Source organism: Phalacrocorax aristotelis, chromosome 16 (genome assembly GCF_949628215.1).
Source record: "Phalacrocorax aristotelis chromosome 16, bGulAri2.1, whole genome shotgun sequence".
Taxonomy (NCBI): Eukaryota; Metazoa; Chordata; class Aves; order Suliformes; family Phalacrocoracidae; genus Phalacrocorax; species Phalacrocorax aristotelis.
The window spans coordinates 3,194,116-3,221,461 of NC_134291.1; the positions used below are offsets into that span (position 1 = coordinate 3,194,116).

The 27,346-nt window shown below is 60.1% G+C and overlaps 1 protein-coding gene across 1 annotated transcript in view; it reads right to left on the reverse strand.

The window, feature by feature from the left end:
- The window catches only part of ARHGAP44 (Rho GTPase activating protein 44), a 37,986-nt gene that overhangs the window by 6,580 nt on the left and 4,060 nt on the right, over positions 1–27,346 (reverse strand). The window contains 20 exon segments of the mRNA XM_075111132.1: positions 2,078–2,328; positions 2,330–2,447; positions 2,557–2,648; positions 4,549–4,770; positions 5,071–5,088; positions 5,691–5,871; positions 6,158–6,249; positions 6,391–6,504; positions 6,586–6,666; positions 7,578–7,659; positions 9,542–9,653; positions 9,798–9,925; positions 10,766–10,847; positions 10,926–10,994; positions 13,130–13,247; positions 14,030–14,106; positions 14,986–15,097; positions 15,576–15,652; positions 15,745–15,849; positions 19,365–19,404. Of these exon segments, the coding sequence (XP_074967233.1) occupies positions 2,078–2,328; positions 2,330–2,447; positions 2,557–2,648; positions 4,549–4,770; positions 5,071–5,088; positions 5,691–5,871; positions 6,158–6,249; positions 6,391–6,504; positions 6,586–6,666; positions 7,578–7,659; positions 9,542–9,653; positions 9,798–9,925; positions 10,766–10,847; positions 10,926–10,994; positions 13,130–13,247; positions 14,030–14,106; positions 14,986–15,097; positions 15,576–15,652; positions 15,745–15,849; positions 19,365–19,404 (2,171 nt within the window).

The following is a 27,346-nucleotide window of genomic DNA, read 5'->3' on the forward strand; positions in this document are numbered from 1 at the left end:
ACACTGCCATGATGCAATGCCAGGGTGCAATGCCCGAGCTGCACCAATGCCTGGGTGCAATGCCAGGGTGCAATGCCCGAGCTGCACCAATGCCTGGGTGCAATGCCAGGGTGCAATGCCTGAGCTGCACCAGTGCCCGGGTGCGATGCCAGGGCCACAGCAACGCTGGGATGCAATACTGGGGCTGCACCAATGCCTGGGTGCAATGCCAGGGTGCAATGCCCGAGCTGCACCAATGCCTGGGTGCAATCCTTGGGCTACAGTCGTGCCTGGGTGTAACACTGCCATGATGCAATGCCAGGGTGCAATGCCCGAGCTGCACCAATGCCTGGGTGCAATGCCAGGGTGCAATGCCCGAGCTGCACCAATGCCTGGGTGCAATGCCCGGGTGCAATGCCTGAGCTGCACCAATGCCTGGGTGCAATGCCCGGGTGCAATGCCCGAGCTGCACCAATGCCTGGGTGCAATGCCAGGGTGCAATGCCCGAGCTGCACCAATGCCTGGGTGCAATATCATGGTGCAATGCCCGAGCTGCACCAATGCCTGGGTGCAATGCCAGGGTGCAATACCCGAGCTGCACCAATGCCTGGGTGCAATGCCAGGGTGCAATGCCCGAGCTGCACCAATGCCTGGGTGCAATGCCAGGGTGCAATGCCCGAGCTGCACCAATGCCTGGGTGCAATGCCCGGGTGCAGTGCCAGGGCCACAGCAACGCTGGGGTGCCACACTGGTGCTGCGCTGGCGCCAGGGGCAATGCCTGGCTGTGGCGCCAGAGCTGCACCGGTGCTAATGCTGCACCAAAGGCAGGCGCCCGCCCTGGGAGCGCCTCGCCCCGGCTCTGCGGGGTGCCCGGGGGCTCGCTGCCACCCGCGCTGTCCCACTCCCCTCGCAGGCAGGACGCGACGCGGAGGAGCAGAGCCCCCCCGGCCAGCTGGGCCAGAGCCAGGGGGCTCCCAGCCACTCCTGGCCCCCCCCAGCTCCCGGCCTCCGTGTCCCCCCATGTCCCCGATGCCACCCGGCACTTCCAAAGCATCACCCTGAGCGTCCCCCTCCAGCAGCGCAGCCCCCACTGCTGCAGGGACACGGGGGGACACCAGCAAAGCCCAGGGGCAAGGCCAGGACAGCAGGAAGAGTGGCACTGCCGCGTGGTGCTTCCCAGGGACGGTGCCACCTTCCTGGGGACAGTGCCACCTTGCCAGGGATGGTGCCGTCTTCCTGAGGACATTGTCACCTTCCTGGGGACACTGCCACCTTTCCAGCGACATCACCACCTTTCCAAGGATGCTGCCACCTTCCCAGTGACAGGTCCACCTTTCCAGGGTCATTGTCACCTTCCTGGGGACACTGCCACCTTGCCAGGGACATCACCACCTCCCTGACGATGGTTCTACCTGTCCAGGGTCATTATCACCTTGCCAGGTGCATTGCCACCTTCTTGAGTACAGTGCCACCTGCCTGGGGACACCACCGTCTTCCCAGGGGTGCTGCCACCTTCCTGGGCACAGCTCCACCCTTCCTGGGGACACTGCCACCTTCCCAGGGGCACAGCCAACTTCCCAGGGATGCTGCCACCCTCCCGAGTACATTGTCACCTTCCCGGGGACATCACCAACCACCTTCCTGGGGACAGTTCCACCTTTCCAGGGTCATTATTACCTTCCCACGTATATCACCCCCTTCCTGGTGACAGTGCCACCATGCTGGGGACAGCCGGGGACACTGCCACAGTCCCCAGGAAAACTCCACCTTCCTGGGGACAGTGCCACCTCCCTGGGGACAGTGCCACCTTCCCGGTGATGCTACCACTCTCCCGAGTACATTGTCACCTTCCCGGGGACATCACCAACCCCCCCTCCTGGGGACAGCCGGGGACACAGCCCCGTTCCCCGGGCCGTCACACCTCCCGGGGACAGCCCCACCTCTCCAGGGGACACCGTCACCCTCACGGTCACGGTCACGGTCTCGGTCTCGGTCGGGACGGCCGCCACCCTCCCCGGGCCCCCGCTGGGAGCCGAGCCGCTGTCCCCCCCCGTGTCGCTGCCGCCGGCCGAGCCCCCCGCCCGGGGGTGGGCGTTACCTGCCGGCGCGCCGTCCCCGGGGCCCGCGGCGTCCAGGCGGGGCAGCTCCGGGGGCTGGGGGGGGCCGGGGGCGGCCGGGGAGGGCTGGGGGGGGCCGGGGGGGGGCTGGGGCGGGGGGGGCAGGGCGGGGCGCGGCCGCGGCTTCGGGGTGGGGCGGGACCTGGGGGCGGCGCCGGTGGGGGGGGGCAGGAGGGGAGGGGGCGGGCGGGGGCGGCGGGGGGGGCGGGCAGGGGGGGCCCGGGGGGGCGGCGGGGCCGTAGGGGGAGGGGGTGCTGGGGGGGGTGGGGGAGAGGCTGGCGGGGGAGGGCTGCCCCCCCCCCTGCTCCCCCGCGGCCGCCCGGGGCGGGATGGGCGCCAGCTTCTTGGCCACTGCGAGACAGAGACAAGGCGGGGGGGTCAGGGTGCTGGGGGGGGGGGGGTCACACCGTGGGGGGGGGGACCCCCACCCCTCCCCGCCACCCCCCCGGCCCCGTCCTACCTTTGCGCAGGGCGTGCGGGCTCTGCTGGGCGGGCGGGGGGGGGCCCCGGTGCTGCCCGGCCCCCGGGGAGGGCTCCTGGGGCCTGGGGGTGCTGGGGGACAAACGGGGGGGGGGGGGGGGGGGGGGGGGAAGGAACACAGAAAGGGATCAAAAGGAAAAAGAAAATAAAAATGAAAAAGAAAACGAATTTTTAAAGTAAAGAAGCAAAGAATTACAATGAAGATAAAAAAGATTAAAAATAAAACAGAATAAAATACAATTAAATAATAAAAAAGGAGAGATTAAAAGAAAATGAAATAAAATTTAAAATAAAAAATCAGAATACAAATAAAGCGAAAACAATTGCAAAAAAATTTATAACAATGTAAATGGAAAAGAAAAATAATTTAAAAAGTAAAATTAAAAAGAGCAAAGAATTAAAATGAAGATAAAAAGATTAAAAATAAAACAATAAACACAATGAAATAATTAAAAAATGAAAGATTAAAATAAAATTAAATTTTAAAAATTTTAAAAATTAAAATACAAATAAAGCAAAAACAAAATAAAAATAAAATTAAAATAAGGTAAAAAGAAAATAAGAATTAACAAAATTTAAAAATGGAAAATTAACAATAATAACACAAAAGAAAAAGGAAATAAGAAAAGAGAAGGAAGAAGAGGGGAAAGCTGTGAGGGCCTGCCCGTCCCTCCCGCTGCCCCCCCCCGCATCCTGGCAGGCAGAGGCCGGGGGTCCGGGGGGTCCCGGGGGGGTCCCGGGGTTCTCCCAAGCCTGTTTCAGCCGCCAGCCCCATGGCCCCCCCACGGGGCAGCCCTGACGGGGCCACCCAGCCCCCCACGAGCCCTCCCCCCGCTTTGGGGTCCCCCGCAGTAACCGGGCCGGGCCGGACCCGGGGGGGGCCCCGCTCTGGGGGCACTGCTACGGGGGAAGGGGCAGCGAAGGGAGGAAGGCTTGGCGCCAGGGTGAGGGGCGAGCAGCGAGGAGGACGAGGGAGGAGGAAGGCTCTGGCCGCAGCCCAGGCAGAGGGGCTGCACCCAGGGCTGGGGCCGGGGGGAACCGCTCGTCCTCGGGGTGGGGGGCTGGAGCCGCCGCCGGGCCAGGCGGGCGCCGGGGCGCCCCTGCTGCAAAATGTTCAGAAACACCGTAAAAAAGGGAAAAAATTAAAATGGGGGGAGGAAAAATCTAAAGAGCAGAAGCGTTGGCGGGGGGCGGGGAGGGACAGGGGGGAGCGGCGGTGGAGCCCTCGCGGTGCCACAGCCCCGCCCCGTCCCACCACACCCGGATCGGGCCCCAAAGCAACACCCACCCGGGGCTGCCGCCCCCACGCACGGGTGCACCCCAGGGCAGAGCATGGCTCGCGGGGGGCTGCAAGGCTCGGCTCCCCTTTTTGGGGTAGTAAAGTGGAATTTAGGTGCTTTCTCCCATCTGGCCCGTGCAATTAAAAGCCAGACACAGCCCCTGGGCAGAGGAAGGGCTCAGAGGACGCTGAGCTCCTTTGGGCTTTTCTTTTGCACCCCAGCCCAAATCCGGCTACAGCCCAGCGACACCCGCTGCGAGCCGGGCAAGGGGCCGCAGGGAAACCCCCGAAGGCAGCGTGGGGACGTGGCAGCGGCTGCAGGGATGCTGAGCATCCCCTCCTCCCGCAGCCTCGGGGTGCTGCTCCTCTCCCAGGGATGCCCAACATCCTCTCCCGCTGCCCCCGGGGTGCTGCTCCTCTCCCAGGGATGCCCAACATCCTCTCCCGCTGCCCCCGGGGTGCTGCTCCTCTCCCAGGGATGCCCAACATCCTCTCCCGCTGCCCCCGGGGTGCTGCTCCTCTCCCAGGGATGCCCAACATCCTCTCCCGCTGCCCCGGGGTGCTGCTCCTCTCCCAGGGATGCCGAGCATCCTCTCGCACTGCTTCTGGTGTGGCAGTGGGGTTGTTTTGCTGTTGGATTCACACACGGGGAGGATGCCTGTGTTTGGGACATGGGGTTGCTGGTGGCCTTACCTTATCCGCTCGGCTCCCGGGGGGAAGCCGAAACTGGTGGGAGGCGGGGAAGGGGTAGCTGAAGTGTCCGGTGATTGCTCGGGAATGGGCGAGTGGGGCGTGGCGGGGAGCTCGGTGGGTGGCGCGGGGGGCTGAGCGGCCGGCGGGGTGGAGGACGCCTTGCGCACTGCTGAGGTGCCTCGGCGAGCTACCCACGAGGTGTCCATCACCCTGACGCCCATGCTGGGGGACACACAGAGACAGGCCATCAGCACCCACCCGGTGGTGGGGACCACTGGCACCACGGCGCATCTCCTTTGGGGTGCCTGGTCCCTAAAAACGCCTCTTCCACCAGGAAGCTGCTGGGAATGACCCTCTGTGGCAGTAGGGCAGGGGTGGCAGTGTGGGACACGCTGTGCCACCCACTAGCCACCTCCCCCTTCCCCAGGTACCAGCAGGCACCGGCACCCTCCCAGCATCCTCCCAGCACCCTCCCAGCATCCTCCCAGCAGCCTCCTAGCAGCGCTGCAGAGGATACAGTACCTTTGGATTTTCCTAAGGCTGCATGGGCAGAAACACATGATTATTAGTGTAAAAAATAACTTGACAGTGCGCAGGGTGAGAGCCCGTGGCTCGGAAAAGGTGCTGCAAGGTCAAGGGGCTTTGAAAGAGGGGGCAGGAGGGGTGCAGTGGGGACCGGGCCATGCCAGTGATGGGGAGAGCTCAGGATGTCTTTTGGAGAAGGGGAAAACTCTGGGGCCATTTTTTGGAGCTGGGAGGAGCCGTGGGGGTGTTTTCTGGGGCCGACCCGACGGGCTGCAGTGCCTGTGAGCTGGCATGGCAGGGCAGGGGGCATGCGCAGGCTGGGAGAGGGGCCCCTTCCCCAGGAGCAGAGTCCACAGACCTTGGGGACACCAGGGTACCCCATTATGGCACAGCCCTGGTGCCACGCCATGAGCCACCCTGCTCCCATCTTAAGCGGCCTGGGGTCAGGCATCAAGCCCCGGGCCACCCGAGTATCCCTCAGAGCCCAGCATGGAGAGCAGAGGGTCCTCCCACCCCAGGACCACCCAACCTCCACCAGCTCAGTGCCACCCCTGCCCAGGGTGGTGGCAATGCCACCACCTCCCTCTCCCCGAACCCTGGTACCGCAAAGACCCTACCCATCCTTCTTGTAAAACTCCAGCATCATGTTGTCCGTGGCGACGCTGAGGGGCCGCCGCGCCTGGTCGTGCTGCCGGCGGTCCGCGTGGTCCATGTCCGGGGAGGGCATGGAGCTGTAGTTGGCGTTGTGGTTGACGTGCATGGGGCTGCCGTAGTTGCCTGTCACGTTAAACTCGATGTCTGGTGGGGGGGAAAGGAGAGCGAGGGAGGACATTGGGGTTTGTGTCCTCAGTGAGGGGTGGGATGGGGGTATTGGCACCGCAGGGATGCTCGGGGCATCCTGGAGTGGCTGGGTTGGGCTCACTGCGGTGATGAGTCTTGCCAGATCTCTGCCTGATCCCCCCCACCCACCCAAGCCAAGGTAAGCAGAGGGGGTTTGCAAAAAGAAATATGGGAGCTCAGCACCCCCTCCCCAAGGAGGGCCACGGAGCCCATCCCACCCCACCACAGCCACAGGGCAGCCTACCTCCAGGGAAGAACCAGTCAGCGTGCTGGATGAGCGGCTCGATGATGCCCACGATCTGCAGCGAGACGGTCGTCATCATCTCCGTCATGTTCCTGCAAGGCGGCAGGCAGCGGCTCAGCAACCCCACCGCAGCCCGGCCTTATTCCTGGTGGGATTTTGGCCCCAGATCTGCCCCTCCCACCCCCTCCCCCAGCGTCCTTCTGGCATGCTCATTTCCCACCTGGATACCTTACCCGTCTGCCTGCGGCCAGAGGAGGTTGGGCCCCAGCACGATGGCCACGTTGCTCGGCGTCATTTTGTTCATGTCTTGGTACTCGGTCAGCTTGGCCAGGAATTTAATCAGGTACCTGGAAAGCAGAACCAGGCTGGGAGTGTGTATCAGGATCCCTCTCCATCCCCTCCCCAGGTCCTGCTGGCCCCAGGCTCACCTGATGTTGTTGTAGTTGGCTTTGGGAAGCTTCTCGCAGGCACTCCAGAGAGCCTGCAGCCGCTTCTCCTGCTCCGGGATGCTGCGGGGAGGTGGGCGAGAGGGTCATCCCCCATCCCCACCCCACCCCGGGGCTTTTGACCCTGCCAGCCCTGCCATCAGGGACCCTGTGAGACCCCGGGGCTGCTGCCAACATTACATAAGTAAATTAACCCAAAAAACCTGACCAAACTGAGAAGGAAACCTTTCAGCTGCAGGCTGGGTACTGGTCCCCTCCTCACATCTGTACAGCCCCGCTGAGGTTTGTGTTTTGGAGATGTGTTTGCTTTGGAAGGGGAGATTACTGCAAACAGCCCCCCCAGAACAACAGTCCACTCCCCCGTGTGCCACCCTCAGGGACCGTCCCCTCTGTCAAGCCACCACCACGTCGCTGCCGTGCTCCAGCGCTCCCAGGGCAGGTGGGGGACGTGGTCAGACCTATAGTCAGGCACCGCTGAGGTGGTTCCCACCCTAAAAGGAGATGCCCCTCACCCCTTACCCTAAATACCTCCCATGGTGGGGTGGGCATGCTGGTGCCACCTCGGCTGGCCCAATCCTGCTGGGTTTAGGGGTTTCACAGTGCAGAGCACCCCAGAAAAGCAGGTGGGAGCTCCCTCAGCCAGCTGTCCCCCGGGGTTTGCACACCCGCCCAGAAATGGCACCAGCACCCAAGGGCTTGCCAAAAGATGCTGGGAGACCTCAGCCACCTTGGCCAGGGTGCTCTGGACCGTGGTGTGGACATCAGGGTTGGGGACATCAAGGCCACCTTTGCTGCTGGGATCCGTGACACTCAAGGAGCAGCACAGCAACCCTCCTGGCGCTCAGACCCCCGAGGAAACATCCCAAATGCTGTGAGCCATGTCAGAAATAACTCATGGCCCCCAGACTATCCATGGGGACCCAGGATGCCACCAACCGTGCCATGGAGGAATGGGGGAGATGCCCCAGACTCACTTGGAGGCCTGGATCCACTCCTCGTACAGCTCAAACGTCATGAGGGGCTCCGGCAGCTCCCGCAGGTAGGACTTGAGAGCTCCTGCAGCACACAAGGGACACAGGGCTCGGCACCGCAGGAGGTGCCGCGGGTGGCACTGGCCACCAGGTGCCGAGCGGTTTCACTCCTTGGCATTTCGACCTGCATCCCTCCCAACCTCCCTACCGACACGTCCCAAAGCACCTGTCAGTCCCTCCAGCTTGGTGGAGCCCGTAGCACCCCCTGACCCCCTGCAACCACCTTGCCACCTCCACCTACATCCTCCTAGCACCTCCCCAGTTCCCTCCACCATTTTTGCCTCTACCAGGTGTCCACCCAGCTCTTCGTCACTCGTTTTTGCCTAGGATGTTCACAGCTCCTTGCACTGGGAAAAGGTTCCCATTGCAGTCAGTAGGAAACCAGGGTCCAGTCCCGCACCCGCCAGAGAGCCCAGCCCAGGACAGGGGCAGCTGACTGCCATTTAAACCCAGTTAATGCTTAACAGCAGCCCCGTGGGCTCAGGTCTGTGCTTGGAGAGGGTCCTAGCCACAGAAGAGGCAGAGAGAAGATGGCAAGCTTGATGGCAACATGTGTGACTCTTCCCGACTGCTCCTTGCTCCTGTGGAGCCTCTCTTGATCGGTGTCACCCTCACTAGTCCCACCAGGGCCCCGGCGGTGCCTCGGATTACGATTGCATCCCTGTTTTTTGCCTTGCCCGTGACCAAGAGTGCTGCTCAAGCCCTCAGCCGGGGAAGGGACGTGTAGGTGGGGGTTCATGCTCCTCACTGGATGGCAACTCCTAAACACCCCCACGTCCACCAAGAGCTGTATTTCTGCACCTGCATTTGTCCCCCCTGGATATTCTGTCTTTGCTGTTTAAAGGCTTTGGGAAAAATCACAGAAGGGTTGAGGTGGGAAGGGACCTCTGAAGATCATCTGGTCCAACCCCGAGCTCCAGCAGGACCACCCAGCGCTGTTTGCCCATGACCATGTCTTCATGGCTTTTGAGTATCTCCAAGGACGGAGACTCCACCGCCTTCCCAGGGAACCTGTGCCAGTGCTTGGTCACCCACACAGAGACAAAGTGTCTCCTGATGATCAGAGGGAACCTCCTGTGGTTCAGTTGGTGCCCATGGCTTCTGGTCCTGGCACTGGGCATCGCTGCAAAGAGCTGTCTTGTTTGCACCCTCCCTGCAGGTATTCATATCCATTGATACGATCCCCCTGAGCCTTCTCTGCTCCAGGCTGAACAGTCCCAGCTCCCTCAGCCTTTCCTCCTAGGGGAGGTGCTCCTTCATCATCACACGGCCTTTCACTGGAGACCCTCCAGTACATCCATGTCTCTCTCGTAGTGCCCAGCACTGGCTCCAGCACTCCAGGTGTGGCCCCACCAGTGCTGAACAGAGGGGCAGGATCACCTCCCTTGACCCGCTGGCATCGCTCCTCCCAGCGCAGCCCAGGACACCATTCGCCTTCATGGTGCCAGCCCACGGTCAGCTCGGTGGCCACCAGGACCCCCAGGCCATCTCTGCCAAGCTGCTCCCCAGCTGGGTGGCCCCGGCATGTCCCGGGGCTGCTCCTCCCCAGGGCAGGACTTGGCACTGCCCCTCGCTGGACTTCGCCAGGTCTCTCTCAGCCCATTCTCCAGCCTCTCCAGGTCCCTCTGGGTGGCAGCGCAACCCTCGGGCGCATCAGCGACTCCTCCCAGCTGGGTGCCATCTGCCAGCTTGCTGAGGGCACACCCTGCCCCATCGTCCAGGCCGTTAATGAAGATGTTGATCAGGATCGGACCCAGTATCAACCCCTGGAGTACACCCCTAGCTACTGGCCTCCAACTAGGCTTCATGCCACTGACAACCACCCTCTGGGTGCCCACGGTTGGTGCCTGGGGGCTGGATGGGCCGTCCCGCACACCACCAACCCCCCGCCCTGAGGCAGCCCCTACCTGCGATGGCATGCGGGTCGGCCGAGTACTCCTGCACGTCCACCACGCAGCAGTCCAGGGCAGCCTTGAGCTTCTTCAGCTTGGAGGCCGAGGGAGCCACTCGGAAGAGACCCTTTGCAGAGGACACGGGAGAGTGTTGGACAAGCTTTGGGGCCAGGGATGTCCCCAAAGTCCCCCGTTTCTGTGTCCCTGCCTTGGAGGCACCCACATCCCCTTCCATCGTGCCCAACCGATGGTGGTAGGACTCGGGACCCACCTCCTCCTGCATGCCGCACTCCAGCAGCATCGTCACACACGCCTCCACGGGGAAGGCGATCTCCCGCCCGCTGACGGCCAGGTGCTCCTCCAAGGGCTTCCCGAAGGAGGGCTTCTCCATCCACGCCTCTGTGACGGGCAGAGGGGGTGAGAGGAGGGGGAGGACACGGCGGGGACGGTGCCGGATCTGGCACCCCCTCCCCGAAAGGCCCTTGGATCACAGCATTTCGGCAGCAAAATATTCCGTTTGGATGTTGCTAAAACAACAGGACCCCGCACCTCTGTCCTGGGCGGCTTGGGAAGTGCTTTTTAAAGATGAAATCCAAACAAAATGTTTTCCAATCATCACACGGGACATTTCAAAGGGGCTGGATAACGTTTTCCGGGGGGAGCAATCACGGGCAAACCTTTGCAATATATTCCCCCTTCTTCCATCACAGTTTGAGGCAGGAATATTTTGTGGGATCGAGAGAAAAAAATAAAATACAAATCACTCCCTGCCCCGCTGCAGCAACGGCAGCACCGCGATCCCTGCCCCGGGGAATGCGCTGCTCTCGGGGCCATTGCACGGGGCTTTCCCCGACCTCCGTCTCCCAGCCCCGCTCCTACGGAGGCTGCACACCGCAAAGCGAAGCCCCAAGACCACCCCCCCTTGGCGCTGGGGTCCCACCTCTGGTGCCGCGCTCCACGGGGTTATTCGGACGTGTTTCCCCCACCCTCCGTGAAGCTGGCCGGAGCCTGCCCGCCGCGACCAGGTGGGAGGGGGATGCCCTCCCCAGCGCCGGGGCAGGCGGGACGCAGAGGCGGTGAGCAAAGGGAGGATGCTCAGGCACAAACCCAGCACCGTGCCGCGCCGCGGGGTCACGCTGCGGCTGGCGCATTGCCGCCGCGAAGCCCCGCATGGCTCTGGCGTGATGCAGAGCCCTCGGCATCGCATGCAGGAGCAGGACAGGCCCCGCAGGCACTTACCCTGCTGGGCTTTAATTTGAGGCAGGACATTCTGCAGAAGCGCTAAGGACTTCCGATGGTACTCTGCCTGCACCTCGATCAGCTGCGGGGGAGAGACAGCACCGGCCGTCACCCCCACGGCCGGGGACGGGGGAGTCCCGTGGGGACGGGTGGCACTTACGGTTTGAAAATAGTTTGCATAGTCTACTTCTTTGGCCACAAAATTGTACATGTCAGCCGAGAGCTGGTCCTGCGGAGAGCAGAGAATTAGTCGCCGTCCCACTCGTGCTGCCCTGATGCCACCACGATGGCCTTTTCGGAGGCCACCGGGAGGGACCAGCTCGGTCACACCAGGAGCCAACGTGCAATGCGGCACGTTGCAGCACCTGCTCGAGATGTGCTGGGATGCTGCATATACGGCAGCACCGTGGGGTTTTGCTTTCTGCTGCCGTGCAAACAGCTCCAGCCCCACACTCCCATCCTTCCAGAGCCTGCAGTTAGCCGGTGCTTTGCAACAGGCTCTCTGGAAGCGAGTGACTTGGAAACACCCTGTCAGCCTGTGCTGGTTTTGGCTGGGATGGAGTTAATTTTCAGCACAGCAGCCCGTATGGGGCGGTGGTTTGGATTCGTGCTGGAGCAGCGTTGATACCAGGGGGATGTTTTCGTTCTTGCTGAGCAGGGCTTACACGGAGTCAAGCCCTTTCCTGCCCCTCACCCCACCCCACCAGCGAGGGGCTGGGGGGCACAAGGGGCTGGGAGGGGGCACGGCCGGGACAGTGACCCCCACTGACCCCAGGGATGTCCCACACCACACGGCGTCAGGCTCAGCACACAGAGCTGGGGGAGGAGGAGGAAGGGGGGACGTTTGGGGTGACGGCGTTTGCCTTCCCAAGTAACCATCACGTGTGATGGAGCCCTGCTGCCCTGGGGATGGCTGAGCACCCCCTGCCCGTGGGGAGGAGGGGATGAATTCCTTGGTTTGCTTTGCCTCCATGTGTGGCTTTTGCTTTACTTATTAAACTGTCTTTATCTCAACCCACGAGTTTTCTCACTCTTACTCTCCTGATTCTCTCCCCCATCCCACTCGGAGCGAGTAAGTGAGCGGCTCTGTGGGGCTGAGCTGTTGGCGGGGGTTAAACCACAACAAGCCAAAGGCTGCACATCCCGGTGGGCTGAACGGCACAAATTATACCCCAAGTTTGCTCGTCCCAGCACCTCGCTGCATTGCTCCTCACGCGCAAGCGGCTCATTAACCACAGGGCTAACTGCTGTGCACTGTTAGCACGGCTCAGCTCCCGCGGGCAGCATCCCAACCGCTCAGCGCGGACTAGACCGATGCGGCACCGGGTGCTGCTTGCTCCGAATTGCAGCGAGCCCCTCGGCACCAGGACACGCGTCTCTGTGTCCTCACGCTTGCAAATAGACTTTGCCACTCCCCAAATTGCTCCTTTCTGAGAATCCCCTTGGATAACTCAACTGGAGGAAAACAATCAGGGTTTTAAAATACAGCGAACACGTCCTGGTTGTAACATCCACCATCAGTACAGTGAATATATTGGGGGGCAGCTCTTCGCTGAGCTGGTTTGCTGAAAATTGCTGGGCACATGGGGCTGCGATGGTCTAAGATGGGGGAAGCATCAGTGTGGGACCGGATTTTAAAGGCTACTCGGGTTCTGGTTGTGCCCCCAGAGAAAAAAAGCCAGGATTTGAGAGACACACCCCCAACTCCATCTCCTGCCCAAAAGCAAGGTTCCCCCAGTCCTTTGCGTCTTCTGCTCGGGGGAATTTAAAGTCACACAAAACTGCCTGCAGGTTTCATTGCTGAATCCCGCAGCCCATCACGAAGGTGCTGGCAGCAGCGTCCCCCCTTGCTCAGACACTTTTCGCACCCAACGTGCCCAGCTGGTCGGTTCGTGCTCCTGTGGGATGGCGGGCGGTGACGTGGCCGGGTGGCACGTGTGGGCTCGGCACGTGCCGGCGCTGCCCACAGCTCTCTGAGCCGGGGCTGAGCTCGCTGGCTCGGGTACCCTTGAAGGGGATGTTCTCTGGCTCTGCGGGATATGGAAGATGGGGACCGAGGAACTGGGAATGTCCTGCTTGGCTGGCGAGCATCACCCACATTTGCAGCTCCAGTGCAGCTGCTGTCTCTCGAGGGTGGCACCTTGGCACCTGGCGAGCCCTGGCAGCACCCAGGGGTGATGAGGCAAGGGTCAGGGCTGCCGCCAGGCTGCCTTCAGACATGGGACCAGCTGAGGGAGGGTCTCCCATGGCACAGGGGTAGGAAGAGGGTGAAGAATGGGGTAAGAGGGGAGGCTGCAGGTTTTCTGCGGTGCCTGGGGTGTTGAGGTGCCCCCCACCCCAGCAAGAAGCGATCCCCCTGGGTACCCTGCAAATCTCCACTCTGTTGGCCGCCTCCTCCATCTCCTCCCTGAGAGCGTCGGCTTTGGCACCCGAGGGCTGCAGGTTGCTGGCCAAACCCGAGGACTTTGCGGACTGCTGCCACCTGCGGAGAGAGGGCAGAGCTGTCACGGGGAGGGAGGGGGATCCGCGCAGAGGGCAGCCCAGGGACCCCCCTCAGCCAAGCCCACCATGGTGCCCAGGGCTGAGCACCACGGGGGTGGTCCCAGCCCAGGCTGGGATGCAGCATCCACTCCCAGCCCTGAACACCCCCAGTCCCCACAACCGGCTGCACGCACTGGGCTCTAATAAAGCAATTCTTTTCAAGAACAAGCTTCATCCAGGTGGGAGGAGAGAGGAAGGTGATGGGAGAACCTGGACATGATGCTGCGGACTACGGACACCTCCCAAACCTCTCCCCAGGTCACACTGTGATGTGTGGGGCTTGGCCAACTCAACAGCCCCAAGCAAAACCCAAAGCACAGCCTGCCGGGTCCCACCGCAGAGTCTGGGGCACAGGACAATCCCGGGAGTCATCCCAGCTCCACCCCAGCACTACTCTAGAGTGGCAGGAGCTCCCGGCTCTTTGCCATCACGTCAGAACTCACCAAGATAGGGAAAAGAGGAAAAAAAATTAAGATTTGCACCAGAAAAAAGTACTATTTTCTGCAGAGAGACGGCAAAGAAAAGGGATCTAAGGATTCTGCAGACAAGAGCAGAAATCTCGGCTTCTTGCAGAGCTTGACTTCAAGGCTCACAGTGACATGGTTGAGACTAATTGTCCCAAGGGAGCCGCAGCACCAGGGCTCCGGGACGTGCCCTTGCCAGCACTACCCATCGCTTGGGAATTTTTACTTTTTATAAAGCAGCTTTGAAGCTGCTTCCTACCGCGTCCTGGAGGAGTCCATGTCCAGCACAAGCTTCGCCAAGTGCTTCCTCTGCTTTTGGATATTCGGGATTTCAACCTGCAGCAACGCACAGGAACGGGAGGAGATAAACATCCCCGGAGAGGCAGGTCACACCTGACCGCGACGCTGGGAGTTTGGGCTGCTGCAAGCCCTTAGGGTGCAGCTCCTTATTTAAACATCATCATGGAGATGGCATAGCTCGTCCCTCCTCTGTGTCCCCACCAGGGCTGTGCCACCCCCCGACAGCCCTGGCCGCAGAACCCGCATCCCTGGGAGGAGCATCCTTGGGGGATGGAAGCCTCCTGCACTGGGGAGCTGGATGAAGGCAGGAAAAGGGCCCTGGGGGATGGCAATGCAAAGCCTCCCATGCACGGGCGCTGCCTGCCAAAGGCTTTGGCAAAATAAAGCCGTGGTTCGGCTTTGCTCGCCCATCCTGGTAACACCGGCAGTGCGATAAAGCTCTTGCTGTTTCTGCCGGGGAAGATAAAATCAGAACCAAGCCCGGGACATTTTGCAATATGTAAAAGGTGGGGGGGAAGTGTTGGGTAAAATAGAAAAACGAAGTTAGCAGCAGGGGGGAAAAGGAGGAAAAAAAAAATCCCAAATAACAATGGTATATGTTTGGAGCTTGGAAAAATGGGTCAGAGATAAGAGTGTTAATGGCTCTGCCTTCAGGAGAGGCAGAAAAGAGCCAGGGCAGCGAGGGCAGGCGAAGGGGCTCGCAGGGACCACCGCCCCAGCCCAGCTGAATGTGCAAATACTGCCTGCCAGTTAAAGCACTTAGCAAACCTCTCAAAGGGGGAAGGTCTCTCACAGCAGCCAGGAACCAGATACGCCACGGAAGCAGTGAAACCCTGCTTTCCCCCCGGCTTGTTTCGGATATGAGTCCCCACACGGTGACATCCCGACCCGAGGACCTCCCCGCCCGCCGCTCACCTCGGCCAGCACGAAGAGGGGCTCGATGACGTCCCTCTCCACCTGCAGCTCGAAGTGAATGAGCTCTTGGGCCAGCTTGTCCTCCGCCTCCCCGCATAGCCGCAGCATCTTCCTGCAAGGGCACCGGCAGGGCTGGGCACGGCGGGGGCTGGGAAGGGGGGTAACGGGCAGCTGCCCTGCACCCATTGGGGTGGGCAACGGCCACCCAAAGCCCCCGGGGGCCTTGGCAGCACTGTGGGGGATCCTTTGGCAGAGGGCTGGAGGGAGGGCAGCCGCCAGGGAGCCATGGGTGTTAGGAAAAGCTCATTCCCTAATTATTGCACCAATTATAGCCTGAAATTGTATGAACTTTCTTAATATATATATAATTTACATTGTACACTCTGTGACTAAAGGACCCCAGCTCATCGCAAGGAGGAGAATAAAGCATACCCCTGGACTACCGAGACCACATCAGCATCCCAGCCCCTCGGATGCCACTGTGACACCCCCCCCCGTTATCCAGCATCACGTATAAGGAACCGCAGCAATTCCCGGCGGCAGCATCCCGGCAGCGTCAGAGCGCCGGGGGAGACCCGGGCCCCCCTTACCCCAGCAGGGAGTCGTCACCCAGCACAGCCGACCCCTCCATCAAGCACTGCGCCAGCGTCGTCAGCGGCAGCTTCTTCTGCAAAGAGAGGGCTCTGCGTTTCCCACCCCGCCGGCCCCGCTGCCGGCAGCAGCCCGCCCGGCGTCCTCACAGCCTGGCCAAAGCCTCACCGAGCGCTTGTCGGCGTCCACGCCTTGCTGGCCCTGCAGACATGCCGTCAGCTTCTTGTGGGTGCTGTGGGAGACTTGCTTCACCAGCTCCAGGCGCTTCTCCACCTGTGGGTGCAGTGGTGCCCATCACCCGAGCATCCCGCCTGGTCTCGCGCCCGCTGCATGGGGACGTAAGGGACTTCTTGCTTTTCAATTAAAGCTACTTTAATTGCTGCTGCATTGGATGTAACAGCCCCGGAGCCCAGCCCCTGCCCAGGGCAGGGATGCGTTAAGCAGAAGGTGTCACCAGGTTTCACAAGCTGCCATCCAGCGAGAGCTGGGCAGGCTGGAGAGCTGGGCCCGGGGGAGCCTCGGGGAATTCAACAGGAGCCAGTGCCAGGTCCTGCCCCTGGGGAGGAACAACCAACCCCCCGCACCAGCACAGGCCGGGGGGGACCTGCTGGAGAGCGGCTCTGCTGAGAGGCCCTGGGGGTGCTGGGGGGCAGCGAGGTGACCCTGAGCCAGCACCGGGCCCTTGGGGCCAAGGGGGCCAGCGGTGCCCTGGGGGGCATGGAAAGGAGTGTGGCCAGCAGGGCGAGGGAGGTTCTCCTCCCCCTCTGCTCTGCCCCAGTGAGGCCACATCTGGGGGGCTGCGGCCAGTTCTGGGCCCCCCAGTTCCAGAAGGACAGGGAACTCCTGGAGAGAGGCCAGTGCAGAGCTACGAAGGTGATGAGGGGCTGGAGCATCTCCCTTGGGAGGAAAGGCTGAGAGACCTGGGCTTGTTCAGCCTGGAGAAGAGAAGGCTGAGGGGGATCTCATCAGTGCTTATAAATACCTGAAGGGTGGGTGTGAGGGGGATGGGGCCGGGCTCTTTCCAGCGGTGCCCAACGCCAGGCCAAGGGGCCACGGGCACAAGCTGGAACACGGGAAGTTCCACCCGAACATGAGGACAAACCCCTTCCCTGTGCGGGTGCCAGAGCAGGGGCACAGGCTGCCCAGGGAGGCTGTGGGGTCCCTTCCCTGGAGACATTCACCCCCGGCCTGGACGCGGCCCTGTGCCCCTGCTCTGGGGGTGCCTGCTCATGCAGGGGTGGGACGGGGTGAGCTCCAGGGGGCCCTGCCAGCCCCTGCCATTCTATGGTTCCATGATTCTGTGAAGCTGCCCCACCTTAACCCCCCAAGCAAGGCTGAAGGCTGGGTCCAGACCAGCCTCCAAAGCCCTTCTTGTTTCCCAGGGCGAGGGCAGGCGGTGTCTGTCCACAGCCAAGCCCTGCCACAAACCAAACTGGCCACAGCTCCAACCCAGGGCTGCAAATTGCCTTATTCACCTCTGCATTGATTAAATTAAGAATTTAATTCCAAAACTCAGTGAGATGAGTCATTAAATGTAAGCAAACAAGATCTGCTGAAAACCATAGCTGAGAGACTTGGGGAAAACATGGGAATCTCAAAATCTTGGGAAACACCTGGGAAAAAAAGATATATTCCCTAAAGCTCAAAATCTTAGGAAATATTCTGGGAGAAAGAAAAAGGAATACTCCCTGCCTGGGGGAAGTGGGAGAAGAGCTGAGCTTCTCCAGCTTGCGAGTCCGTAGGGCAGGAGGCATCTCACGGGAGCCACCGCAGGGATGGCAGAGGATGCTCTGCCTCAGCCAGGCATCGTAGACATCTATTATTTTAAAATATATATATAAAATATATTATTTTTATATATATGCACACACACGCCCATGTATATGTCAAAAGGAAGGGGTGTGATGCTCAGAAGGGCACACATACGGGCACACACCCATCTAGATGAGCTGGACTGGAGGCAATGAGATATGAAGGGTTTGGGTTTCCCACCCCCGCTGGAGACAGACCCCCGTGAACACAACCGGCTCTTCAGGAGACACCCGGGCAAGGCAGCCCCGACCACCCTCCCCGAGAATCATCCACCTCCCCAAAAGATGCAAAACTCCCCGCTGCCGAAGCCAAGCCTGCCCTCGCCGGTGCCGGCGCAGATGCCAGCTAGCACCGGGATGCCACCGGGCAGCTGTAAGAGCAGGGCCTGGCTGAGTGCTGAGGGGTCATGGAGACCTCAGAACTTGCACAGAGAAATGCCCAAAAAATTAAAAATAAAGAGATTCATTATTGATGTTCCCCCTGGCTGCTGGTGGCGGGGAGCACTCGGCTCCTCTCCCCTCCCCTCCGCCCTACCGGGGCTGCCCACCCCCGGTACGAGGCACGTCACCGTCGCACCCTGCCCATCCCTGCCACCAGCACTGGTGAGGAAAGGATAAAAGCCCAGATCCCCAAGGCCGGAGACTGACTTGCAGGGGTGCAAACCACGAGGATGGTGCCGCCGAACAGCGAACAAACCCACCACCACCCCAGGAGCCCGCGCGACTGCTTCCACCAGCAGCTTCTCACCGGTGCTGGTACAACCGGAGACCAACCTCGCTCCCCCGCTGCACGGGTCGGGCTGGTCCCAGCCACAATGGAAACTGCTGCTGAAACCCCGGTAAAGCAGCAAGAGGCCGTGGGAGGGATTAACGGCCGTGGGTGGCTGGGGCGTTTGCACACAGAGCTTCATCTCACCCTCTTCCAGCATGGCTTCGCCTCACCCCTTAGTGACGGCTCACTCAAACCCTGCTCGCATTTTTGGCTAACACATGGCTCTTGCTAAAGCCTGGTGTGTGCAGGGAGCAGCACCATTAGGTCCAAGTGAGGGCAACACGGAGGCAGGACACGGTGGCCAGAAAGACCTAAAGGTCACTCTGCAGCCACTGTCACCCGCAGGTCGTGCCTCCTGCCACCGGCATCCTCACACACCGGCCCTCTGGCTGTTTCTGCTGAATCCGCTACCTGATAGCAATGGCACAGACCAAATTCCCAAGCTGGAAGGTATAAATACATCCATTTACCCCCAAAACAGGTTTTTGAAGTGGGCCCAATGGCAGCTGGACTGGCTGACGCCAGGGGATGCCCGCACCGTGGTGGAGGAGGAGGAGGGGTGAGCATCCTCACCGGCGGCTGGGCAGCGGTTTTACTCATTGGTGCCCAAGTTACAGGTGATGCTATAGGGAACGTGTGCGTTAGAAACCTCATGAATTCAGTGATGGATTTGTGAATTCACGTCCCTCAGCTGGCACCTTCTCTGCTGCCTCCTTCCCTGGGGCGTGCAGAGAGCCCTGCTCCTGGAGCAAAGAGCACCAAGACAAGACGTCCCCAAGGGCCCGTGACAGCGTCACAGCCCCAAGGCACCACATGAGGTTTTTGGCTTGGGCTGTTTTGCTGAAGTCCCCCAACCCATCAGCTCTGGGGACTGTCCCCTGCTGCCACATGTCCTGTCCCAGGGCAGGTTTTGCAGCAGAGGTGGGACACGCAGGCGCCTGCAATCCGGCCGTATCAAGTTGCCGTCCTGGCAGAGACAAGACTGGATCTGACTCTAGCTGACCTGAAATCCATTCTGGGAAAGGGCTGGGAGGGTGCATGGGAGGGAGACGACGCTGCTTCCCATGCTCCCAACCCCCTCCTCCTCCTCCCAGCCTGTCTCATCGCCACAGAACACCGTGGCACCGACCGGCATGGAGCTGCTGCCGCATCCAGCACCCTCGGGTACCCTGGGCCCAGGTCAGACCAGCTGCAGAGGACCTCACCTGCAGGAGATCTTCGCTCAAAACCTCCGTCTTCTCAGCCCTGCAAGACAAGAAGGAACACAAAGCGTTGGCGAAGGGTCCGGCGCACGCAGCAGCAGCGGGGCTGCACGCCGTGGTACCGGGCACGGCTGAACACGCTTTTCCATTGGGATGCAGCCAGTAATTTAAGGCTTTCTGGTCCCACCAGCCTCATCTCCCAAATAGGCAAAGGATGGAGCATCTTCTCAGCTCACTGCAAGCGCGCCATGCCTCAGAACAATTTAGGGTCCTCCCCGATCTCCCCCTTATTTTTCCATTATCCTCAGCAAAACAGGGATGCTGAACTCCCAGGAGGAGGCGGCCAGCGCTGCGCAGGCAGGCGGTGTGTCCACGCTCGAAAGCAGCTCCCAGGGCCGTGCCGAGCTCTGGCACGTCCTCAGCGCTGCGGATTTCAAGGACACAGCGCGTCCGCACGACTGAGCCTTCCCGCCCGACGCGGCCGACTGAATCTGCGGCGGCAGCTGCTGCCCGGGGCTTCGCCGTAACCCTCCCCGCTGCTCGTCGGAGCCGGGTTTACCGCTCCAGAGCTCATGTCATCTGCTGTCTTTGCTAGCGAGGAGCGCCAGGGATGCAGAAGGAGACAGAAACCCGCTGCAAGACCCTCCTCGTCCACACACGGACCCACAGCATCCCTGCCCGCAAAGCCCCTGCGGCCGCTCCTCCCAAGATCTGCTCAGCCTTATTTAAACCATCACACTCTGGATCATTTATTCTTTTTCTTAGGGCTTTTTTATAACTTCAATGCATCATCTCGCTTTGAAAAATGACCTCTGTCGAGATGCGCTTGGGCAGAGCTGTGATTTAGTCAATTAGTCCCTAAAGGCTTGTTAACAAACAAAAGCTCAGTGCTCCCATCCTCCTTAAAAAATACCTTTATTGCCTGAGCCCTGGCCGCTTTCTGCTGTCCAAGCTGGTTTCTCAGCTTGGAGAGACTGAGTGAAGTACTGACAAAGTGGAAATAAGGAATAAGGAAATGAGGTTCACAGAGCCAGCCTGGCACAGCAGCCAGGGCAGGGCTTGGTCTACAGCTCATCTGCAAATATACCACATCCAAAGATTTTTAAAAAGTATAAATTAACTGCATTAAATCTGGTCTGTGTATGAAAGTTGTCCCAGTGTCTGATTTAAGTTGGTTTTAAAAATGAAAAAAAACCAAACAACCACAAAACAAAACAAACCCCCTATTTCTTTTTTTTAAAAAAGGGATTTAAATGAACACATTATAATATCTTCTATATGAAACCCAAGCAACACGCTGGCCACCCGGGAGCAAGGGCTGCTCACATTCTCCTCCTCCTCTTCTGCAAATCACCTTCACTATAATTTATGGACAGGGTTGGAAACGCTGCAGAATTAGCACAAATGGGGAAGAAAGCAGCAGAATCCACCGGCACAGGCACAACGGCTGTCCCTGCTTCCCCGGCTCAGGATATATTTAGCATCCTGAAGGAGAAGGAGGGGGCAGGCTGCGGGCAAGCATCGCACAACCCCACGCAGGCACCACCGGCACACATCCCCGCCGCTGCCTTTGCACCCCCGAAATCATTTCCAAACTTTAAAAAAAGGCCGGGAGGGAAAGAAGCCCCTCCTGTCCTTGCACCATCAGGAAAATGCTGCTCCAAAAGTGACCTTTTTAGCGCATTTTTCTCCTCTTCCAGCCAGGCTGATGGATGGGTTTTGCACATCCCATGGTCTCTCTCCCAGCTGCCACAAACCAACAAGTGCCACGCTCTAACGTGCATTTGGGAAGCAGAAAACAACGTTTCAAACAGGATAACAAAAATCTGCCCTCATTCTGCTTTTAGGGCTATCCTCAGCATGAGGAACCTCGGTGGCTTTAAGGGAGAGCATCCCCCAGCCACAGCCCTGGCACAGACACCCGCGCCAGCCCTGCCCCATCCCAGGATGCTTGAGCAGGTTGGGGTCCTGCCATGATTAATTTGGCTTTAAAAAGGGTGAGGGGGGGTAAGGCTGCAGCGGTTTATGGATAGGAATAAGCAAAGAAGCTGTCGGAGCCGCTCGGCAGAGCTGCCCAGCAACGCGGCAGAGCCACGGGCACACCGTGGGAACACGGGTTTCTCCGCCTGGTTTCGGCATCTGTGGGAGACAGGATGCTTTCTCCTCCCCTCCGTCTTGCGACGGGGATGGGGGTCTCTGCGTGGCCTCGAGAACACGCTGCAGCTACCAGCGGTGGCACGGACACGTGGCAGAGCCGCGGTGGACCAGCAGCGGGAGCCGGGCACCACGTCCTGCCAGAGCCGAGCGCCGGCCGCCGGAGCTGGGCATCACCCTGCTCCCACGCCTTGTCTTGCAGAACGGAGTAAGACGTGGCCCCAGAAGCCACCACAGGATGTTTTCGCAATGCCAAAGCAAGGGACAAGTCTCCTGCCCCGGGGCACCTGGACCCTATGGGTGATGCCGCCAGCAGCCACGGCAAAGAGCTCCCGCGGGAGAGCCCGGCCCCACCGATGTGGCCGGGGCAGCAACTCGGCCGCAGCACCATCGAATGAAATCAGGACGGATCCTGCTCCTGAACATGTGCACAGTCCTTCTGACAACGTGGCTCTGCTGATGTCCTGCCACCCCACCTAAAGCTCCTTATTAATCTTCCAGAGCGCACCAAAAAAAGTACAAATCATTCCCCTCGCCTGTACGTGCTCGGGCGGGCAGCCCACCACAACCTGCAAATCATACCCAGGAGTGCAAGAACTGAGCGGCGCCTCCAAACCCCACAGAAAGCCCAGCCCAAGCCGCTCTGCAAGACTCAAAAATAACATCATCCTGCTCCACTGACATCACGTTACGTTACAGCTCCATGCCGCTAATGTCACTGGGAAAAATCCCATTATATCTGTTGCGCTTCTAAAGTCTCAGCCTAAAGTTAATATGGTTTTACAGGAGCTTATATGGTTTTATGAGCCACCCTGTGAACCTGCAGCAAGTGATGCTTGGCAGGAAAATGCACGCCCTGCCAGGGAGCAGCCGGGGAGATGGAGGCTTTCCTGCACCCCTGGATTCTGCCTTGCCTGAGGGGTATTTTTTGGGTGCTGAGCCCTTGGGGGCACTCAGAGATGCTCAAGGAGACCCCAGTGCCCCAGTGCCACCTCCCTGGTATGAGGCATTTCCCCAGGGCACCCAGCAGGGATGGAGAAATACTATCCCACTGCCTTTTCCAGGAGCAGGATGGCAGCATCTCTCCAAGGATTTTGGCAAAGCATCTTCAGCGGGCTCAGCCCCGAGCGTCTCCGCTCCACCCCTCCTCTTCAGCAAACCTTTTTGGTTTGTGCTCTTCTCCATCCCCGTATTGTCTCCCTCGTGCTTGAGGACGGCTGTGGGTCCCTGTGCCTCCCCCGAGACCTCTTGCCTTGGCTTCCCATCCCCGGGGAGAACCGCTCGCCAAAACCCCCCAGGATTGAGGAGCCCCAGTCCTTCGTTTGCTCTTAAGCGCTTAGTTCAGACCACGTGGACTTTGAAGCTCAAAGCACAAAGGTGCTTCTGAAACTGCAACCCTCCAGAAACCCCCTAACAGCATCAAGAGGAGCCAGTTTGGATGCGACCGATGGTGGGAAATGTGTCTAACTCCAGCAGAGATGCTCCCCCTGTGCCAGCCTGGCACCTTGCTCCCATCCAAGGAATCCACTAGCTCCTCCTGGCATCCCCCAGCCCCTCCAGTTACACCCCAGCCCACCCCCAGCACCTCCCAGTTCCTCCCCAGCACCCTGCCAGTCCTTCCTCAGTACCTCCCAGACCTTCCTGGCGTGCCCCAGCCCCTCCCCAGTATCCCCCAGCCCCTCCCCAGTATCCCGCCGTCCACCCCAGCACCCTCAGGCCCTCCTGGCATCGCCTCTCCTGGCACCCCCCAGTTCCTCCCCAGCAACCCCCAGCCCCCCTCCCTGCCCCAGTAAGGGCTCCGTCCAAGCAGCCAGAGCCGAGCAGGGATGAAGCTACCCGAGGGGTGGGACAGACCCCTGAATTCAGCCTCTGCCGAAGCGGCGGTGGCCGCCCCGAGCCCAGGGACCCTGGAACCTGCTCCCTGCCCGCGCTGCTCCAGCCGCGTGCGGGACGCAGCCGAGCTCCTGCCTGCGCAAACCCGCCTCCCTCCCAAATCGCTGCCGTGCCCAAAGGAACTCCTGGGGGTGCCAGGGCCCCAGCGCCGGGCAGGCAGAGAGGCACAGGCTCCTGGGGCGGCTGGGAGGCTACCTCGGACCCCCTTCCTCATGCCCCAGTGGGGTTCAGGCCCCGTCTGTGGTTACCCCACAACCCCAGTCCCACAAATGATGTTCGAGGGCCTGACACAGGCAGCAGAGCCCTGGGAAGGGACTGTCCGGCGGCTGGGGCATCCCATGGCCCAACCATCAGGGCAGGCGGCTGGTGGCACCAGCGAAGCATCTCCTCTGCACACCAGTTTAAACCAGTAGCAGCTTGGGGGAATCCTTTCCACCTGTTCATTTCTACGTGCGTATTTCCATCCCTGTGTCTCACGGGGTGGGTGCAGCCGGGGCTCCTGCACTGGGACACGACCGCCCCTGGGGAACTGCAGGCGGTGGTTTTTGCTCATGCAAGGTGGCCTCAGCAAACAACAGCACCCAAACCAGGGGTGCAGGGCCGCCCCCGGTTTCCCTGGCTGGTCCCTAATCCCCCAAACCTTCATGCCTTACAGGTTACACACATCCTGTGGGAGCATCCCTTGGAGAGGCAGCCTGGATTACCAGCTTTCAATGCCTTCTCTCATCTTTCCTTTAGGCAAGTAAAAGCCCGCTCCTCCCCTTCCCCTCCAGATTTCCACCCAGGAGCTGTTTTTCTCAGCATAAATCCAGGCAATGCTCAGCCTCACTCAGCACCCAGACACTCGTGTCCCTGCAAACAGCTGGGAGAAAAGGGACGATTAATATGGAGAGTTAAAAGCAAATGAGCGGGGGATGCAGCTACAATTTGGTCGGGCATTCGCTTCTGCAAAAACTAATTGCTGCCAGCAGAAATCAACACCAATCAAGTAAATAGATTTCCAAATAAATACTACAAAAGCTTCCTGCGCCTTGACCTGGGGAGCTACAGCAAAGCTGGTGCTTCCCTGGAGCACCTCCTAATGCCAGACATCTCCATCTGGCTGGAGCCCACCCTGTGCCCCCGCCGCCGTCCCTCCAGATGCTCAAAGCACCCAAGACAAGTTGCTCCCTGTCTCGGATTTGACCCTGAGCCGGCAAAACTCAAAGCACGATGGGGATTTCATGGCGCTATTCTCTCCAGAGGGGAAAAGCCATCACACCCGGCTCGCGGGCAAGTGCTTCACCCCACAGGGGGACAGGCAGGAGCAAGGATGCGTCTCCGGAGGCAGAGCGTGCCCATGAGGCCCCAGGGACCCCCTTGCCCACCAAACAAACACTCCTTCCACCCCCATCCCCAGCCACCCCCTCACTGCAGCGTGCCCATATTTAATAGCTATTTAATTACTGACTCTGGCCAGTTCCCCTGATTTGCGTTTGCTCCAGCCTAAAAATAGCCTCGTGGACGAGGACGAAACAGGGAGGCAAGAAAACCTGGCCAAGGCCGTCCCATGCCGGGAGCGTTAACTCCCACGGATGGGCCTGCCCGGCCGCCCCACGCGGGCTCGGGCACGGTGCCCGGCTCCATCCCGGTCCTGCACACATTGCCCTCCGTTGCCGCCGCATGTGCCTGGGGGCTGCAAGAAAATTCAAGGACCTCGAGTCCCAGAGCTCAGAAGGGAGCTTGGTAAGGTGAGGTTCAACCCCGCAACTCAGATAAGGCGCTGAGCATCCGCTATGTGTCTCACCCAGGCAACCCCTGGAAGCGACAGGCATCGTGGTCCAGGCTGGCTGCTGGCCCAAGGACCGCGCCGTGCCCAGCTTCTGCTGCTTGAGCTCTCCTCGCCACCACATCCCCTGGGACGTGCAGCCCCATGGCTCGTAACCAGGATCCAGCCGAGGCCAAACGGAGCTGCGGATTTTTCCCGGTGCCTTTTTAGCAGGCAAGAAGCAAAACATCAAATATTTATATCCTCAAAACGCTGCTCAAATGCCCCGGGGAGAAGACTCTGAGCTGTAACATCCAGCGAGATGTGGTGAGAGGGCCCCGCCGGCGCCTCCTCCAGCGCATCCCGGGCTCGTCCTGCCCCGGCGGGTGACCTGGAGTGACGGTCCCCATGTCCCAGACTCGCCGGTAAGGGCAGCGATGCCCACCCAGCAGGCATCAGGCTCAGCCCCCGGCAGCTCTCCTGCCTTCGGCCGAGTCAGGCTGAAAAAGTGGGATGAAATGGGTGGGGAAGGCTGGTCCAGCTTTCCTCCGTCCTCCTGCCCACTGCTGGGAAAACCAAAGGAATCAAAGCAAAACAGGGGACAGAGTTTGAAAGGCAGAAAAGCCTCTTTTCCTCTCCTCCTGCCCCTCTCCCGGCAGCCAGCTCTCTGCGTCAGCATCCCTTCGGCACGGGAGCCCTTTGCTCCTCGCTCCTGGCGCATCCCCAGCAGAGCAAACCCCCGCCGGGGTCGCATCCTGACCGCGCTTCGGTCCTGATTGGAAAACCACGGAGAAGCCCCTGCAAGGCGCAGGGTCCCCAGGCTGCTGGCTGCGGGGACAAAACCTCCAGCCCGCTCCATGAATATTTCAGTTTGGCAGCGCCGCTGCCTTGCGAGGAGGATAAAAATATCCCCGGGGCTGCGGGGATGGTGCCGGCACCAGCCGAGGGGTGCGGCGCCGCTTGGCAAAGCCAAAAGGCCCGAGGGGGGTCTGCTGAGGGCGAGCCCCTGGCACCCCAAAGCGCAGACGTGGAACGCAGGTATTTAAAGCGTGTCATTCCCATTGCAAATCCCATGGGAAAAATCCCAGGCAGTGCTTTTATCCCCTCCGTCCTTATTCCGTACCCGCAGAATTTCTTCATCCTCATTTCTTGCAGAATATTCTTGCTGCCCAGAGGATAAAACCTCAGTGTTTAAATGCTTTATATTCACGTGCGGACGTACCGGTGCTCGCAAAGGCGCCTGCCCCGAGAGCCCCCAAAGCAACACGCAGCCCAAGAAGGCACCGCTGTCCCCCGGGACGGGGGATACACCTTGGGACGCTCAGAAAGGACCGGGAGGCAACACCCACCCCCCGAAGCTGACACCACCCTCGCCGGCGTCCCCCCGCCGCGCCGCTCGGGAGCCCAGACGCGCCCTTCCGCACGCGGCTGCGAGCGCCGCTTTCGTTCCCGATGGGGGGGCAAAAATCCCATCTTGAGTCAATTCTGGAAAACTCGGGGCTGTTCGGGCAGCCGGAGCGAGCGCGGGGGCACACGCGTGCCCCCCGCCCCGTGACCCCCCGGCAGGCTGCGAGCTCCCGCCGGCTCGGCTGCGATGGAACGGGCAAAGAAATAGGCATTAACAAAATAAACGTGCTGTGCAGAGAGCATCTGTAGAATGTTTTACAGCCACCTATTGATTTCTTCTCCATTTTTTCCACCCCATGGAGATAAATATTATGGCCCCTTACAGACTGGGCATGGTAAATCTCCCGGAGGTTGGGTACCAAGCATGGGTCTGGGCTGGGACGAGCATCCTCAGTTCTTTCTATCTAGTGAAATGATCTAAATAAAAGAAATTAAGAAAATAAAAAACAAAACCCCAAAATAAAAAACCCCGAAACACAAAATAAAAACAAAACAAAACAAAACAAAAAATAAAATAAAATTAAATAAACGTGCTCAGGGCACAGCAGTGTGTCTGCTCCGTTGGCCCCATCCCACTCCCCCACGGGGCACCCCGGCACCCGCGGGTGCTGCTGCTCTCCCAGGGGGCTCAGGAGGCCCCAGCACCCCCCGCACGGCAAGTGGAGCAGCAAAGGAGCGCGGCAGCACCCGGGAAACGGAGCTGAAGCCCGGAGTTGGGAAGGTAAGGAAACGCACTCAGCACCTGCACCTAACCCTGACCTTGACCCTGACCCGAACTTTGACC